The 16,780-nt window shown below is 40.4% G+C and overlaps 1 protein-coding gene across 1 annotated transcript in view; it reads right to left on the bottom strand.

The window, feature by feature from the left end:
• Positions 1 to 640: 640 nt before the first annotated feature.
• RASL10B (RAS like family 10 member B) overlaps positions 641 to 16,780 on the bottom strand; it is a 36,031-nt gene continuing 19,891 nt past the window's right edge. The window contains exons 3-4 of the mRNA XM_007442174.3: positions 4,040 to 4,164; positions 641 to 3,055 (exon numbers count right to left, since the gene is read on the bottom strand). Of these exons, the coding sequence (XP_007442236.1) occupies positions 2,785 to 3,055; positions 4,040 to 4,164 (396 nt within the window). The 3' untranslated portion in view covers positions 641 to 2,784. The remainder of the gene's footprint in view (positions 3,056 to 4,039; positions 4,165 to 16,780) is intronic.

Here is a 16,780-nt window from a genome sequence, read left to right as displayed (position 1 = left end):
ATCAGATACAGACCTAGTTGGTACATTCATGCAACAGGCTAAGCTTGATTGGGCTCAACCTCACCTAGCTATTTTTCAGCTCAGTTATTATGCAGACTCAGCCCTTTTGATTACTTGATGGTTCAATGTAGTGTGTGAATCCAGCAGATGAGTTAATTCAGGAACCACGTCTCATGGTCACTGCACATTTTCATTCTTGGACTTTTATGGAGAATTCAAACTCTTTATGGAGAATTCAAACTCTTTGAATTCTTTGAATCTCTTTTATGGAGAATTCAAGCTCTTGTTTGTAAGCTTCCCCTCTTTTCTCATGGCTCTCCAGCCTCTTTTTTTCTTACCAGAGGAAACCCTTTAAGGAGCAGGAGAAGGAGCGTTGGATCTGCAGAGTTACCCACTCGGTCTGAAAGCATCTTTTGCTTCTCGTTCCACAGAATGTTGCAGCTCTCATGTAAGACTCAAACAAAAAATTGCTTGAAAAAACAATCTGATGTTGAAATTTAACAGGGGAAGCTGTTGCTGCGTGGAGATAAAAGAATATCTTTTCCTTAGCAACTTCAGACCCAGGGTCTCCAAATTAAGCTAGTTTTACAAAATGCAGTATTTCAAGTTACCATACAGGAGCTACTGCCGTTCCAGAGACTGGAGCCTGATGGTTTAGATTTTGTTTTGCTCAAGGGAGATTTTAAGAAAGGACTGGGAAGCAAGATGCTCTCCCATCAGAAGGCAAACAATAGGGAGCCAATGGCAAAACCAGTCAGCTTCTTTATTTGTAATTACCAGAAAACAAACCATCTATAAATTAGCATGAAGACCAAACAGATCATTCTAAAGTTGATTTCTTTAAAGAGGTATCTGCCGGGAAAGACTGTATTGGTCAAAGCCTGTATTGGCAAACCTGTCAGCCAGGACTGTGCCACGTATGGCAGAATGATTTGCTGTTGTGTGTGTGTGTGTGGGTGTGTGTGGGTGTGTGTCTTAACGCACGTAGAAAGTAGCCTCTTGAGGAGGCTTGCCTGGAATTTTTTGGCAACTTGCTTGTTTTCCATGCATGTACAGGAACTCTCCTCTCTTATGAGAACCTCTCCCCATGAAGTCTGAAGGAGTCCAGACAGCCAGCCTGAAGATGACACTTCCAGTCTGGTGGTTCTATAAGACGGATGAGGCATTTTCTCTTAAGTCTGCCTCAACTAAAGATCTCAAGTGTGTTTGCAGAGAAATCCTTCTTGACTGTGCTCCCATGTCCAGGATTTTCTCCACTTCCCTGGAGTTTTTCTATTATTTGGAAGATGTGTGTGTAAGCTAGTTAGCTCTCAGTGCTCACGGACAGGGGAAATGTGAACAAGTTGGCATTCAAAAAGAATGTGGTTGAGGATTCTACAGTTCATGGTCATTAAGCAAAATAAATCAATAAGCTAAGAGCGGGGGGGGGGGAGATCCTTCTCCAAAATGAGCAGCCCTTCCCCCAAGTCTTAATTCCTAGCTAATTTCCTGGTGCACTATGGTTGTATCTAGTGTAATCAAAGTAACAAGGCTGCATTACTTATTACTGCAAAGGTTGGAACCTGTGTCCATGTTGTTGAACCTTATTGCCCATTAGCCTCTGCCACCATGGCCAATGATAGACGTCTAACAAGAGGAGGAATATGTAGTTGAACTATACCTTCCAGTCAGCATGGACAATAGTGAGGTATGTGGGAGTTGTAGTTCAGCAACACCAGGAGAGCCAGAAGTGTATATTCTGAATTTTAAGTGTACAAAGTTGGTTTGCATGTGTTTGAAAAATGTGTAAATGTAAGCAAAATATATCTCATGGACTCATGTTATCATATCATCAGAATTGCTGAGCTGAAGTTTAGTGGCCAACCCAATTTACTTTATGTCCAGCCTGAAATGCTTCCCCTGTCTCTGTGAACATGTATTGTGAAATACATCAAGTGTATCTACAAATTCTTTCACAATCTCAATGTACATATGACCTGAGAGATCCCATCTTTATATTTTAGTTACCCTTACAAATCCCTACCAGTCCCATCTTTGCTGGTCCTTCCTGACTCACTTGTCCATTATCCAATCATGCTCCTCTTGTCTTCTCTTTCCTCCTGAAATATCTGACCCATGGTTCTGAGCCAGGATGCAAGTTATCTCACATTATAGGAATGCTGACCTGATGTAGAAATGGATGATCTGTGGACCTCTAGATGTTGCTGGATTAGAACTCGCAGCATCATTCTCTTTTAGCCAAACCAGCTAAACCTGCTAAATTGTAGTTTAAGCAACATCTGGAGGGCCAAAGATTGCCCATCCCTGTTGGGCTGCCTAGTTATATATCAAGAGGCCATCTGCTCCTCTTAATTTGCATTGCATTATTCACAAAATATTAACTAATCCCACATTTGGTAGATTTATAATCTGGCTGCGAGAGACTGAACTAGACGCATCCCCTTTTTCAGGCTCCACCTTGGATGACTTTCTGCATCTGAGCTCCATCAGCGGATTGCTGCACCTCCTGGTCCATGATGCAAACCAGAAAGGCTCCTATGCATAAAGAAGCAAACCTCCCCATCAAATCCATTGCTTCAAGGATCAGCAAGAGAGAAAACCAAAACCTCAAAAACTAGCTGGCCTCAACGAGGCCAAGGGCTGAGGCTTCCTTTGAGAAGAGAGCTGCTTGTAAGAACTTCCACCCCAGCCGACTCTGGATCAAAAAAAGGCTCCCATGCACATGGCAGGTGACTGGAGAGAAGCTGCCCATAGAGATGGAGGGGACAGCAGGTCCTTAAGGTCTCACATAATGGTGCATCGGTTCCTCCGCAGGGCTCCCTGGAAGCGGATGGCAGTGTGAACGTGCTTACATCGTGCGCAACCCACACTCTTCAGAAGTTCACTGAAGAGCAAGAGGATATGCCAGTTGTATTTGGCTGAGCATTCAATGTAACCACACTTCCATGTCTTCTTCACAAGGTTGGAGACGTTCCAGCGGGGGATGACCCGGCCTTTCTGGAGGTCCCGCTTGTTCCCAACAATGATGATGGGAGTATCTGAGGTGCCAATGACTCTGCCAACAAAGAGAGGAAAGTCTTGTGAAGAGCTTGAAAACCCAAGCCAAGGTGGTAGAATGAGAAGAACAATAGAGGAGCTAGGTGTACTTCTGGTCACAATGTCTGGGAATTATGAACACTGTACTCCCAACCAATTCCTTCCTAAGTCTCTGAAAAGCCCAGGTGCAAAACATTGCAACCCAACCTTTATTTTCATCATATCTGCCAATGTAATTTTTTTCCTCAACTTCTTTACCTATGGAAGCCAATAATTGGGAATGTGTTGTGAAAACTAACATTATCATTGTAAGGGGGTCACCCTAAGGGATGGCCATCCCTGGAGCTATAGGTTAAGTGGCCTGCATGGCATGTGGTCCAGAGAGAGTCATGTGCCTTGGCACAGTGAAATAGCTGCAGGTGGGGAGGGCAGAAAGTATTGACTTGACCCAATTTACACTTCCTGCAACAGGCCTGATCCACCACCCAACACAGATGCCACCTTCTGCTCAATGATAGGACTAGCCCTGGATTTTGCGATGGTCCAGCTCACCTGGGGCTCTGGATTCCAAATGTGGCTGCACAAAACTTGGTATAAGCAAGGCAAGGGCTTTGCTACTGGGAAACAGTCCTACAATCCTTCTCCTTCCCTTTCCCATCCAACAGTCAAAGCTGAGCCTAAGGAGCTCCGTGAAAGCAGCTGCCAGTCAACTCTACAGCCGCTTGCCAGGATTTCAGTGGCTTTTTAAAAGGCTCTTGCATCCTACTCTACCTGCTTTGCTTCACTTTCTTAAATGAGGGCCCTGCTTTTTACAGGGTTCAGATCCTAACCCTGTTAACTACCAGCCTTGAAATTACTCCAAGCAGAAAGAAGTTGACATGGACTGTGCATTCAATATCTGAGGATTTATGCTGCTTTCTAAAATTCCTGGCATTAGCATCTGGGCCCCCTCCCTCCTCTGATCTCAAGTCCAGGGTGGGATGAAGCAGAAGCATATTTTTACCTTGTTTCTAGGATCTGCTGCCTAATGGTTTTGACATACTCAAAGCTGTCAAAACAACAGATGTCATAGACCAAGATGTAGGCATGAGCACTCCGGAGGCCTCGGCAGCACACGTCCGCCCACTCCTGCAACACAGACAGAGAGAGGGACAGATCAGGGAACACACAGCACACAGCTCCACAATGGTACCACCCAGCCCACCCACATACCCACAGCTTGCGTCAAGGGTGGGGAAAGTTTGCTCCTGTTGAGTATCCAAATGCTCTGATCAATTCTTAACTAGCAAGAAATGCAGGGGGTGAGGCTGGGGAAAGAAATCAGAAAAAGAAGTCTTCCAAATTCAATTCAAAAATGGGACTAAAATTAAATAGAAAGAAGACCAAACTAGTCACAAAAAGTATAGTAACTAGAACTAACAATAACAATATGGAAGTGATGGATAGTGTCTGACTTTTAGAATTGACTATCAAGAGTAAAGGAGCCAACAATCAAGAAATATGTCACAGACTAGCACTTGGTAGGGTAGCTATGAAGGCCACGGAAAAGATACTCAGATGCTGGGATGTTTCTATATCTACAAAGTTCAGAATTATACAGGCAATGGCTTTTCTGGTGACACTCCATAAAAGCAAAAGATGGATTTTGAAGATAGATAGAAAGAGTTTTGGATAGAAAGAGTTTTCATGTTTTTGAACTTTGATAGAACATTGGAGAAGACGATCAAAAATACCACAGATAGCCAAGAACATAAAACAAAACAAAAACAGATCATAGAACAAATCAATCCAAAGTTCTAACCTGAGGCAAAATGACCAAGCTTAAATTATATTTTACATTATGTGAAGCCATATCTCTAGGGAGAAGTTCGTAATGCTGGGAAAGGTAGAAGGAAAAGAGAAGAGGACAACCAGCAGCAAGGTGGCTTGACTTAATCACAGTAGTGATAGGGGCTCCATTGGAAGATATGAAAGGCCAGGTTGGGAACAGATCTTCCCAGAGAAGATCTAGCTACTAAGAAGCGACACTGATAATGGCACATAATCAATCAGTCAATCACTTAACAGTAGGCATTGCTACAAGGGTACAGTGACATCTCTCAAAAATGCTCTGTCATGGATAATAAAAACAACAATATAAAGGCGATCTCAATATTAAGCAATCAGTTTAAGACCGATAATAAATATAGATAAGATAAGATAATAAAATATTCATAATTTTTAGTCCTATTACATAAATATTACTGCATTGAAATCTGCGTTGGAATAATACAATGTATGAAGATTTATAACATTACAATAAAAGGAAAACAAAACAAAAAAACAAAAGAAAGCCATAGAATATGGGATTGACATTAAGGTTAATAATTTTATCACACCCTAGGATAGGTCAGCGCATTTGCATTCAGGTTGGACTTTAATTCTTATATTGCAAGAATTTTATGTTTTATGGTAGAGAATACATTACATTAATGGGAGAAAGTGAAGAAGAACTAAAGAGCTTCTTGATGAGGGTGAAAGAGGAGAGTGCAAAAGCTGGCTTGAAACTCAACATTAAAAAAACTAAGATCATGGCATGTGGACTCATCAATTCTTGGCAAATAGAAGGGGTAGAAATGGAAGCAGTAACAGACTTCATTTATTTGGGCTCCAAGTTCATCGTAGACGGAGACTGCAGCCATGAAATTAAAAGACGCTTGCTCCTTGGGAGGAAAGCTATGGCAAACCTAGATAGCATATTAAAAAGCAGAGACATCACCTTGCCAACAAAGATCCGCATAATCAAAGCTATGGTTTTTCCAGTAGTAATGTATGGCTGTGAGAGCTGGACCGTAAAGAAGGCTGAGCGCTGAAGAATTGATACCTTTTAACTGTGGTGCTGGAGAAGACTCTTAAGAGTCCCCGGGACTGCTAGGAGGTCAAACCAGTCAATCTTAAAGGAAATCAACCCTGACTGCTCATTGGAAGGATTGATAATGAAGCTCAAGCTCAGATACTTTGGTCACCTAATGCGAAGAGAGGACTCTTTGGAAAAGACCCTGATGCTGGGAAAGTCTGAAGGCAAAAGGAGAAGGGGACGGCAGAGGATGAGATGGTTAGATAGCATCACTGAAGCAATGGGCATGAAACTGAGCAAACTCAGGGAGGCAGAGAAGGACAGGAAGGCCTGGCACGATATGGTTCATGGGGTCACGAAGAGTCGGACACAGCTTAACGACTGAACAACAACAATACATGACATGCTATTCGAGAATCCAATAGACACACCACTATTTAGTTTTGAGATCACTCAGGTAATGAATCTAAGGTGAAAACAAATACCCTTCTGTTGTTGTTTTAGAATTAGTTTGCATTTATTTACTGGATAAGATTTCTATTCATATACTGCAGAACTCCATTTGTATTAGATGCAGTTGTAACTGTTTGAACAATCAGTTCTTAGGACCTCTCCTTTTTTCTCCATTATTTTCAGCTTTTAAAAACACCAGGATCATTACATTGGGTGGGATGAGATGCAAATTTTTGAGGTTTTTTTCCCCCTCCCTACAAGAAATAAGTACATTAAATATCCAAAAAGCTTAAGACCCATATTTTACAGCTTACATTAACCCCCCACCCCCCAAAAAAGGAGAGGGAAATTCACACCACTGAAAATTGCCATTTTGCTATGTAATACTGGCAGGCAAAAATAAGGGTAGTGAAGTTTCATTGAGCCTGTGGGCTGTGGGTTGCCCATCTTTGGAGTTTGGAGATCTTCAAAGAATTGTGGGATTATATTGTGCAAAATAAGGGAGAGAAAGCAAACATGCAGAAAAGATGCCAGTCATAGAATCTGGCTCTCCCTGGTGTAAAATTTGGGTCAGCTTAGTACCAATGCAGATGTGGTTCACCCAGCAAATTCACCGTACTGCTATTATGTTTATTCACAGGGTTTTATGCTGATCTGAGTCTAAAGGAACAATTAGGGCTGGGTATTTCCTGGGATGAAATAAAGGAGGAACTAGGAGAATGAACAAGCTGGAGGCAAAATCTCACCCTTCTGCCCCAGATGGTAACCATAAGGCAGGTCTAGCTGGCTGTGTAAGCTATCAACATAGCCCTGAGTAAGGTGCCAGCCATTGTTTAGGTTGCAGGTGGGTGCATATAACTTTTTCTGGAGTGGGGACAGGGCCACAGTGGGTGGGAAGATGATTCAAAGTAGGTAGTGGAACATCTACAGGGACCATGTTTTCTTGGAAAAGGTAAAGGAGAAACCTGAAAAAGGGGCAAATCTGAAAGTGGTTCATCAGGATTTTAAAAAAAAAAGGTTTATAACTTAGCTTTACAAAGGAAAATTCAAGAGCAAAATGAAGAAAATAAATGATTAAATCAAATAAATCTAAAGGACAGCTTTCTAAAATAAAGGACTGTCCTTTGTAATAAAGGATGTGTGGTCACTGTAGCTATATAGCTGAAGGTGAGATTTTCCATTCCCCTGTGCTAGGTGGGTTTCTCTTTGATTTTGTTTTAGCACTGTTTTAACTTGTTATTATTGTCATTATCCTCTCCTATCAAGTTGTATACCTGTTCCCATTGGGTTCTTCAGGGCATCTGGGGGGTCAAAAAAGTCAAGATGGCACTGGAAAGCTACCCTTTCCAGTCTTCAAACCCATAAATCACAAGTTCATTTTTCCAGCAAAAAGTCCATAAGAGGTTTCCAGTCACTGCTAAATGGAGTTGTTGATCTTTCTCTAATCAAACAAGTTAATTTTGCCGTCTCTGCTAGTTCTGTCCTCTTCACCAACCGTTCCTCCATTGTGGGTATTTCAGAGTCTTTCCATTTGTGCACATATAATAGTCTCGCAGCAGTAATCATATATAAAAATAATCTTCCGTGGCTCTTTTCTAATTGACTGTCCATTCATCCCAGCAAGAAAAGTTCTGGTTTCAGTTGAATGTTGATCTTTAAAATTCTTTGTATCATTATATGCATTTGAACCCAGAAATTTCTGGCTTTTTTACAAGTCCATCAGGTATGATAAAATGACCCTTCATGTTGTCCACATTTCCAACATAAATTTGAAGTACCTTTATACATCCTAGACAGTTTTTCTGGAATCATATATCAACTGTACATCATTTGATAAAAGTTCTCTTTTAGGTTATAACATAATGTAAGTTTCAATCCTTTTAACCACATATTTTCCCACTATTCCATCAGTATATTGTGTCCAAAATTCTTAGCCCATTTTACCATACAGTCTTTCACTTGTCCTTCTTCCAACTAAGAGGATACTGTTTATGATCCTCAAGTATTATACAGTATAGCCACTGCCTAGTAGCACTCAGCTGCCTGTTCACAAATCCTACAAAATCTTAATTATCATGTTATCATTGTTAATTACAGTGTGATACATCAACCTCTCGTACCTTTTCCCATTGTGCTCCCCAAGTTACAGCAAGCAGCTGATAAGGGTTTGTATTTGCCACATAACTTTACAAAGCCTTTTTCTCCTAACAAGGTTGCCAATACATTGTAAAACTGTCCTGGGCTTAATATTACTTGTTCTTGTGGGCTTCTCTTTTATGAGCTCCGTTTCATTTTTTTTTTTAATTTGCAGGAAGAACATTTGGCAAACAGCTGAGAATTCCTAATCCAATTTCATCTAGATTCCATACATGACATTTCAGGTGGAAGGCCTTTCTTTCTTCCCCAATATTTTGGCTCCTCAGTTTCACAGCTGCTTATGGTTAGGATCCCCTACGCTCAGCCCCACAGGTTGTTAACAGTATCTGTGGTCTCCCTACCCTGCCCCCTCACCCATCCCTGACATCAGAGAAGCAAACTTCTGCAAACTTGAGACTTTGTAGGAAAACAGCACACCCCTGTGGGAATGAAGGATTTTAGGGTGATATTGGCAGCAATTGCTACAGAAAGATGGGGCTCATACAGAAAGAAAGGAGTGCTTCTTATATTGTTTTTATTTATTCATCTTTCTTGCATTAGCCTATATTGAAACTCAGAAATTTACACAACCCTGTAAATAGAAAAAGAGTTTGGTGCAGTTTGGCCTAGAAACCAGGAGATTATGAGTTCTAGGCCTCCCTTAGGCATGAAAGCCACTGGGTGATTTTGGGCCAGTCTCTCTCTCCCAGTCCAAGCCACCTTACAGAGTTGTTGTTGTGGGGAAAATAGGAGGCAGAAGTACAGGTAGTCCTCATTTAGTGACTGACTCACTTCGCGACCATTCACAGTTATGATGGTGATGAAAAAGTAACTTTGCAACCAAGCCTTGCATTTACGACCTTTCCAGGGCTGTAAAGCAAAGGAAAGCTGAAATAAGATTGTAAGCATAATCGTGGTTTCACTTAGCAACCGCTTCATTTAACGACTGAGTTGCCAGTCCCAGTTGGGGTTGCTAAATGAGGATTACCTGTAGTAGGTATGTTTGCTGCTTTGAATTGACCAAAATATATAAAAGGGGGAGATAAATAAATAAATAAATAAGCCTACAAAGCTGTGCTGGGACGGACTGGCAGAGGAGGGGAAAAGACATACATTTTTGCATGGGACCCTGTGAGAAAAAAAATCCCTTCCCCACAGTTTATCTGGTTTCTATGCTGGATAGAGAAAAAGGGGTACAGCATGCCATTCCTCTGCCAATTTACTCACCTGCTTGCAGTTCCTGCATGCATTTAAATATAAGCCATAGATTCACCCACACTTACTTAACCATAAACGATATATCCTCTGATCAGGTACATAGAAAGTCTGTCTTAACACTCCTGTAGCAAAATATCCTTCTTTTCTGATGAGAGAAAAATCTGTAGATGCATATATGGCAGCCATCTCAGCACTCTACAATATAGTGTTTTTTTTTTTCTAAGTGCTCTCAGTGTACAAACTCTCCATAGAGACTAGACCTCTCGGTATCCAGGATGCAAAATGTTACTATCTGCTGGGTTAAAAGCAGTTGTTTGTCTTTGTGGGAAAAAGTAAAAAAAAAGAGTCTATTCTATCATCTCTTTAAGATGGGCTCTTAATCTGCCCTCCACCCCAGAATTTAGTTTTGGATATATATCTGTGATTTTGCCTGGCCTCTGACCAGGCTAATTTCCCTTTTTAATTTGATAGAATTAAATATATGACTGAAGAATTAGCATTATTAATTATATTTCATTTTAATTAGACATCAATGCCAATGAAATCAAATGTAGTTTTTTGACCAGGCCTCACCCACTACTTTAGAAAGGCACCTTCTAACGCAGTCATTTCCAAAGTGGTGTGCATGGATACACGGGGTTGTGCAAGACGATCCATTGGAGTGTGGGAAGAAAATACTAGAATGTCTATTTACATTTATTTTTTATCTAAAAAGTAAGAAATGAGGTTATGCTAATACTTAGCATACAGAATATACAAAATGTAATATATATTTTAGGTATGTTTTATAATGTATATAATATATTGGTACAGTAATACGTGTATATAATTTATAAATAAGTGAACATACATATATTGGGGGTGCATGCTCAAATAATTTTACTGATAAGGATATACAATCAAAAACGTTTGGAGACCATTGCTCTAGCACAGTGTTTCTCAACCTCAGCTACTTTAAGAAGAGTGGACTTCAACTCCCACACTGCACAGGTAGCATGCTGACTGGGGAATTCTGGGAGTTGAAGTCCACACATCTTAAAAGTTGCTGAGGTTGAGAAACACTGCTGTAGCATGCACTCAAAGGCCAAGATAACTGAGGCATCCTGGTTTTATCAGCTTTTGAGATTCTAAACAGAGCCCTCCTCTGAATTCAGTTTCTTGGCCCCAACCAGAGCAGGTGGTATCCTTTCTTTCTGTCTAAAGGCACAGCCAGCCATTGAAGACCTCAAGACCTCAAGCCACATCATCCAAAAGAATGAAATGCAATGAACTGAATATGAATTGTATCATTTTGTCCATTTATATAATGACTTCAGTGTTCCAATTTCAAACACACAAGCGTATAGTGATCCACCTCCCCTCACAGCTCAGATGAGGCCTAGATTTAAAATAAGAGGAGGGAAATTTTAATTAAAAGAGAGATGGCAGTGGAGGTGGCCTCTTGAAAGGAAAAGAAGATGGAAAGAAGTGGTGTCATGGTGACCAGAGAAGAGGGAAGAAGGATGAAGGGTGGTTATGATGACAGAGCACGTGAGGGTCATATCTGAACCTAAATGACTCCAGGTGTTGCACCTAAATGCTGGAGTGCAATACAAAGAACATAAGAATATGAACTGTGCCCTGCAGGATCAGACCCCTGGCCCATCTACTGCAGCAGTCTGTTCTCACAGTGGCCAACCAACTGCACAAGGAAGCCCACCAGTCTCCCAGCAAATGACCATCAAGGCTAACAGCCAAGGCTAATCAAGGCTAATAGCCATCGATCCCCAGAAACATGGGTTGGGTCTGTACAACTTTCTACCACTTTGTTACCATTGCCTCTTGTTGAACCATATTGTGGTTTATTTGTTTGGGCATATCATGCTATTTGAACACAGCCAGTGTGTTTTCTGGAACCAGAATAAGGGTTTAGTGTGCTGCAGGGACCCAGCCAGGAACTGACATTTATGCATGCATGCATACATACATTAAAAAAAAGTCTCCTCTCACCCCTATAGGTAGTATGTGTCTTCCTCAATTTTGGGTCCTCTACCAGAGGCCTGGGAGTTTGAGGGTTCTGCACCATATCTTAGCTGTTCCTATCACTGAGCTCTTCTGGACAGAGAGCTCGGATGTGGTTCCTGGGATCTCTTGGAGCCCCTCTTCCAGCTTAGGAGTCACAGCCCCGAGCGCTCCTACCATCACTGGGACCACTTTGGCCTTTACCTTCTACATCCTCTTTAGTTCCTCCTTCAGGTCTTGGTACTTCTCCGGCTTCTCATGCTCCTTCTTCCTGATGTTGCTATCACTTGGCACTGCTACATCTATCGCTACCGCTGTCTTCTGGTCTTTGTCTACTACCACGATGTCTGGTTGATTGGCCAGTAACTTCCTGTCTATCTGGATCTGGAAGTCCCACAGGATCTTAGCCCCGTAATTCTCCACTATGTTATATATATATATATATATATATATATATATATATATATATATATATATACCTTCTTGCTTTGATATTTTGGTGGCTTTTCCTGTTCTGGCCATGAACATCAGAGTGCTGGGAATAAGGATTGTTAAATTCCATTATTCTCAAGCCCTTGCTGGGTGTTCTGTATTTTTCCAAGCCTAGTTAAACCAATCAAATCTTTATTATAGTCAAAGACCAGCATAAGGAGGGTGGCTTTTAGACATATACTTTGTGTTTTATATCTTTTAGCTTTTTATAATAATTATTATAATCATTATGTATTTTCTATGCTTACTAATTGACTTTACCCCACCCTCCTTATGCTGGTCTTTGACCGTAATGAAGGTTTGATTGATCTACTTAAAGCAGGTTCTGGTTGGAGACTCTGGAACCCTGTGATTCATTATCCCTATTTCATTTTTGATCTGCTGTCAACTTTCTACTTCTAATGCAGTTCTGAAACTGTGTAATTAAAATACTTCTTTTTTAAAATGTTGGGGTAGGTGTTCAATATTGTGAAGCTACTACTTTTGTGTTTTCAAATGTGAGGGGGTTGATGTTTAAATGTCAACTGCACGGATTATATTTTTAAAAACGGGGTATGTGTTTTTAAATTATAGACAGACAAACAGAGATGGTGGAATTTCTGCACTATATCATTTCCCAACCTCCCACTGAAAGCAGATATTTGGGGAATAACCCCTGCATCCTTTAAAAACCATGTGGGTCTTCTGTACCTAATTTCCTAAAAGGCAATACAAGATCATTAGTACTGGTTCTTGGTAAACAGGGAGACCGTGGTCTCTGCTGATCATCAGTTACCATTAGAGGTGGACTGTACAATGTGAGCATCTGTCTGTTACATTAACAAGGTCTCCTTAGCAAAGTGATGACTTTTTATGGGTCTTGGCCCTGGAGGGTAGGGGGAATTGTGCTGGAATATCTGCCAAAGGATTGTATATTACCATTGACAAAAATGGATTAAAAAGGCAGTTTCCAAACAGAACTCAGGAATGTAAAATTTATGTTCATTTAAACTTGTCTTGCAACAGTCTTGTTAACCTGGGAAGCCCTGGATCAAAATCCATAACATCAGCTCAGTGTTGTGAGTAGATTTAATTATTATTTCTTGAAATATGCTGCCTTCACGCTGAGAATATAATTGCATAGGCCAGTGTTTCATAAACGTTTTTGCTCTCAGGACCCCTTCCCACTTTCAAAAATTATGCAGGACCCCAAAAGGGCTTTTGTTTATATGGGCTATATTTATCAATATTTACTGTATTAAAAATTCAAATTGAGGCATTCAAAGAATATTTATTTATTGAATCATGTAAAAATAACAATATTGAACCCATCAGATCAGTGTTTCTCAACCTTGGCAACTTTAAGATGTGTGGACTTCAACTCATAAATAAACTATTTTTCATGAAAAAAAAATACTTTTTAACAAATAAAAAATAATAATGAGAAGAGTGCCATTGTTTTAAATTTTTGCAAATATTTTCAATATCTGGCAAATAATTTTGATTTCATGGACCCCCATGCTTTAAGAAAGACTGGCATAGGCAATACCAGGAAGAGATGGGCTGTACTTTCCACTTCTCTTACAATGTGAGATCTTCATTCTTTCCTGAATAAAGTTATTTTTTTCATATTAAAATATAACATGGTAATATTTGGTATATGGCACTGCAGAGAATTTACAGACAGATTACATGAGGCAGATGGTTTTTGCAAAATTTCCCAGGAAAAGTCTAAATTCTTAAACAGTTTCTCAAGGACAGAACTCTTTCCTAATATTCAGTGTAGAACCTTGATTAGAAAACACGCGCGTGCGCACTCATGCCCTACAAGTTCCTTTGAGATTTAACCATGAAACTATGAAGGATGCAGACCACCGATGAGTGATAATTGTCATTGAAAGTCAGAACATTCACATATAGACATAGGAAATGGCTTTTCTTTCTTTCTTTCTTTCTTTTTCTTTCTTTCTTTCTTTCTTTCTTTCTTTCTTTCTTTCTTTCTTTCTTTCTTTCTTTCTTTCTTTCTTTCTTTCTTTCTTTCTTTCTTTCTTTCTTTCTTTCTGTTCTTTAAATAAAACCATACAATTCTACAGCCCACTAATTGAAACATGAGACAAAAAGCCTGGAATTCTGTAGCCTGTGAAATGGAGCAGTTCACACCATCTTTTTAATTTTGCATCACTTCTTCCTGTTCTGGTGAGGTTCGCTGCAGATAAGTGGGAGAGCATTTACGCATTAAAGGTTAAAACAGGAGGGGGTGGTTTTTTTTCCCCAGGCCAGTGACCATAAATATTTTTAAATTATTATTATTATTAATCACCAAGGGCTCCAGTGGATGGAAAGTAATGTTTGGGACTCACCAAAGGGGCAGTATCAAGATTTGGGACCTGTGTTTTTGGAGTGTGTGTGTATTTTTATAGGTTATTACAGAACTTTTTAGAGAGTCAGTTTGGTTTAGTACAGTGTTTCTCAACCTGGGGAACTTTAAGATGTGTGGACTTCAACTCCCAGAATGGCTGGCTGGGGAATTCTGGGAGTTGAAGTCCACACATCTTAAAGTTCCCCAGGTTGAGAAGCACTAGTCTAGTAGTTAGGCAATGGATAGGATCAGAGAGACTGTGAGTTCTAGTCCTATCTCAGGTACAAAACCATCTGGATGGCTTTGGGCCAGTTCCTCTCTCTCAGCCCTAGGAAGAAGACAAGGACAAACCACTTTCCAAAATGTTGCCTAGAAAAATGCATGGACTTGGCTGGGTGGTTGCCAGGAGTGAAGACTGGCTTGAAGGCAAACAAAAAAAGTTGTAGTTTTCAGATTTAGATTTTGTTTCATTTTCTACTAAAATGACACTTCTGTTCAGTGGATTCAAACTGAATGACAGTGACCTAATCTTTGAGAGGTCAGAACAAAGGTGGTTTGGCTGCACATGGTTGAAAGCTTTGGGTCGCTCACCCATAGAGGAAGACTACATTGCATCTGTTTTGTTTTGCTTTTTAAAATCAGGACATGGGGATATCTTTGTCTAAAGCCCTGAATTAATCAGATGAGACCAGGCCAGATCAACAAGATCAACAGATCAACAAGATCAACATGTAAACACAGGCATAGGCTGAACAACACACAATGTAGTTACTGAATTAATCTCTTTTCCAGATATTCACAATACACTGAAATGTAATCTAACCAAGGGGCCTGGGTTTGCCCAACACTGAGCTGCAAAAATGCTAACCAAGGTTAATGCTAATCAAGCTTAGTATGCTGTGTAAATGCAGTCAATCTTTCACTAACTCAGTGAAGCATATTGTGCAAATAGCATTTTTGCACCTGTGGAATTTGCTTCCAGAAGATGCTGAGATAGCTGCTCATACTGAAGGATAAATTTAAAAATAATTCCTTCTCTTATTAGGTACACATTACTTACAGTATCAGTAGGTTTGTCAATACTGTCCCCTGGGGACACAAGAGGGAAGAGATTTAACTTTTCTAGTCTTCTTCAGGGCATCTAGGCCACTGTTGTCCAAACTTGGCCACTTTAAGATGAGTGGACTTCAACTCATCTTAAAGTGGCCAAGTTTGGACAACACTGATTTAGGCTCACCACTGTGGAAGCAAACTGCTAAATTAAATTGCCTTTGATCTAATCCAGCACAGGGTTACTGATAAAGAATTACAGCGATGCTAGGGAATGTCAGGGTATAAATATATATAATATAGTTTATTGTGTGAGTTCAGACTGTGTGTTTGGTTAGCTGATGCTTCAGGATGTCCTGGGAGACAATAGAGCAATCTCTTCTTTTCAGAGCACTGGAGGTGAGAAGAGTCAAAGGGTCTTCCCAACCTTCATGCTTGAATTAATCAGGGGTAAGCGAGTCAAGAGAAAACAGCCTGAGTTTCAAATGAAGGATAAAAGAAGCATATTTTTCACTCATCTCTGTGTCTCTGAGGATCCTTCCCAACCATGTCAGCATCTCTGGGATAGCTTCTTTGTTTCTCAGGACCTTTCCATCTGCTCTACCCTACTTGCATTTTAAAGCAAAGGACCAACTAAGGGTGTAATTGGAGTCTGTCTTTATTGATCATTTATCCTCCGATACTTCCATCTACCTCATTCAATGTCCTTCCTTCCCCGCATGTAAAGCCTCCCTCTCATCATCATCCATACAGCAAACTTTTCTTTCCAGAGCTCTAGGTGAGGAGCACAAAAAATCCCTCAGTTTTCATCCCCTGAACCCAAAATGGTTGAATTACCTTGACGTCTGCTACTCTGCCACCTGGCTTTAATTATGACTGGAGAGCCACGGTTACTCACTCTGTTTGTTAATGCTGTGCATTTCAATATGGAAAAACACCATCTGCAATAGAATCACTGCTCAACACTGTCCGAATATACAGCCAAGATATCACAATGGAGTTTGGATTGGACAAATGTGCCACCCTTACTATCAACAGGGGAAAAATAGTAAAAACTGAAGGAATCAAGATGCCCTGTGGAAATAACATCAAGAGTCTGGATGAAGAAGATCACTACAAATACTTGGGTATCCTTCAAGCTGACAACATCAAGCACACTGAAGTCAAGAAGAAGGTTAGTAGTGAATACATCATGAGAGTGAAAAAGATCTTAAAGTCCA

The sequence above is a fragment of the Python bivittatus genome, unplaced genomic scaffold (assembly GCF_059951505.1).
Source record: "Python bivittatus isolate LINGU-HERP-01145 unplaced genomic scaffold, Pbiv_v1 ctg000690_np1212, whole genome shotgun sequence".
NCBI lineage: Eukaryota > Metazoa > Chordata > Lepidosauria > Squamata > Pythonidae > Python > Python bivittatus.
This window is presented reverse-complemented; position numbering and strand designations above follow the sequence as displayed.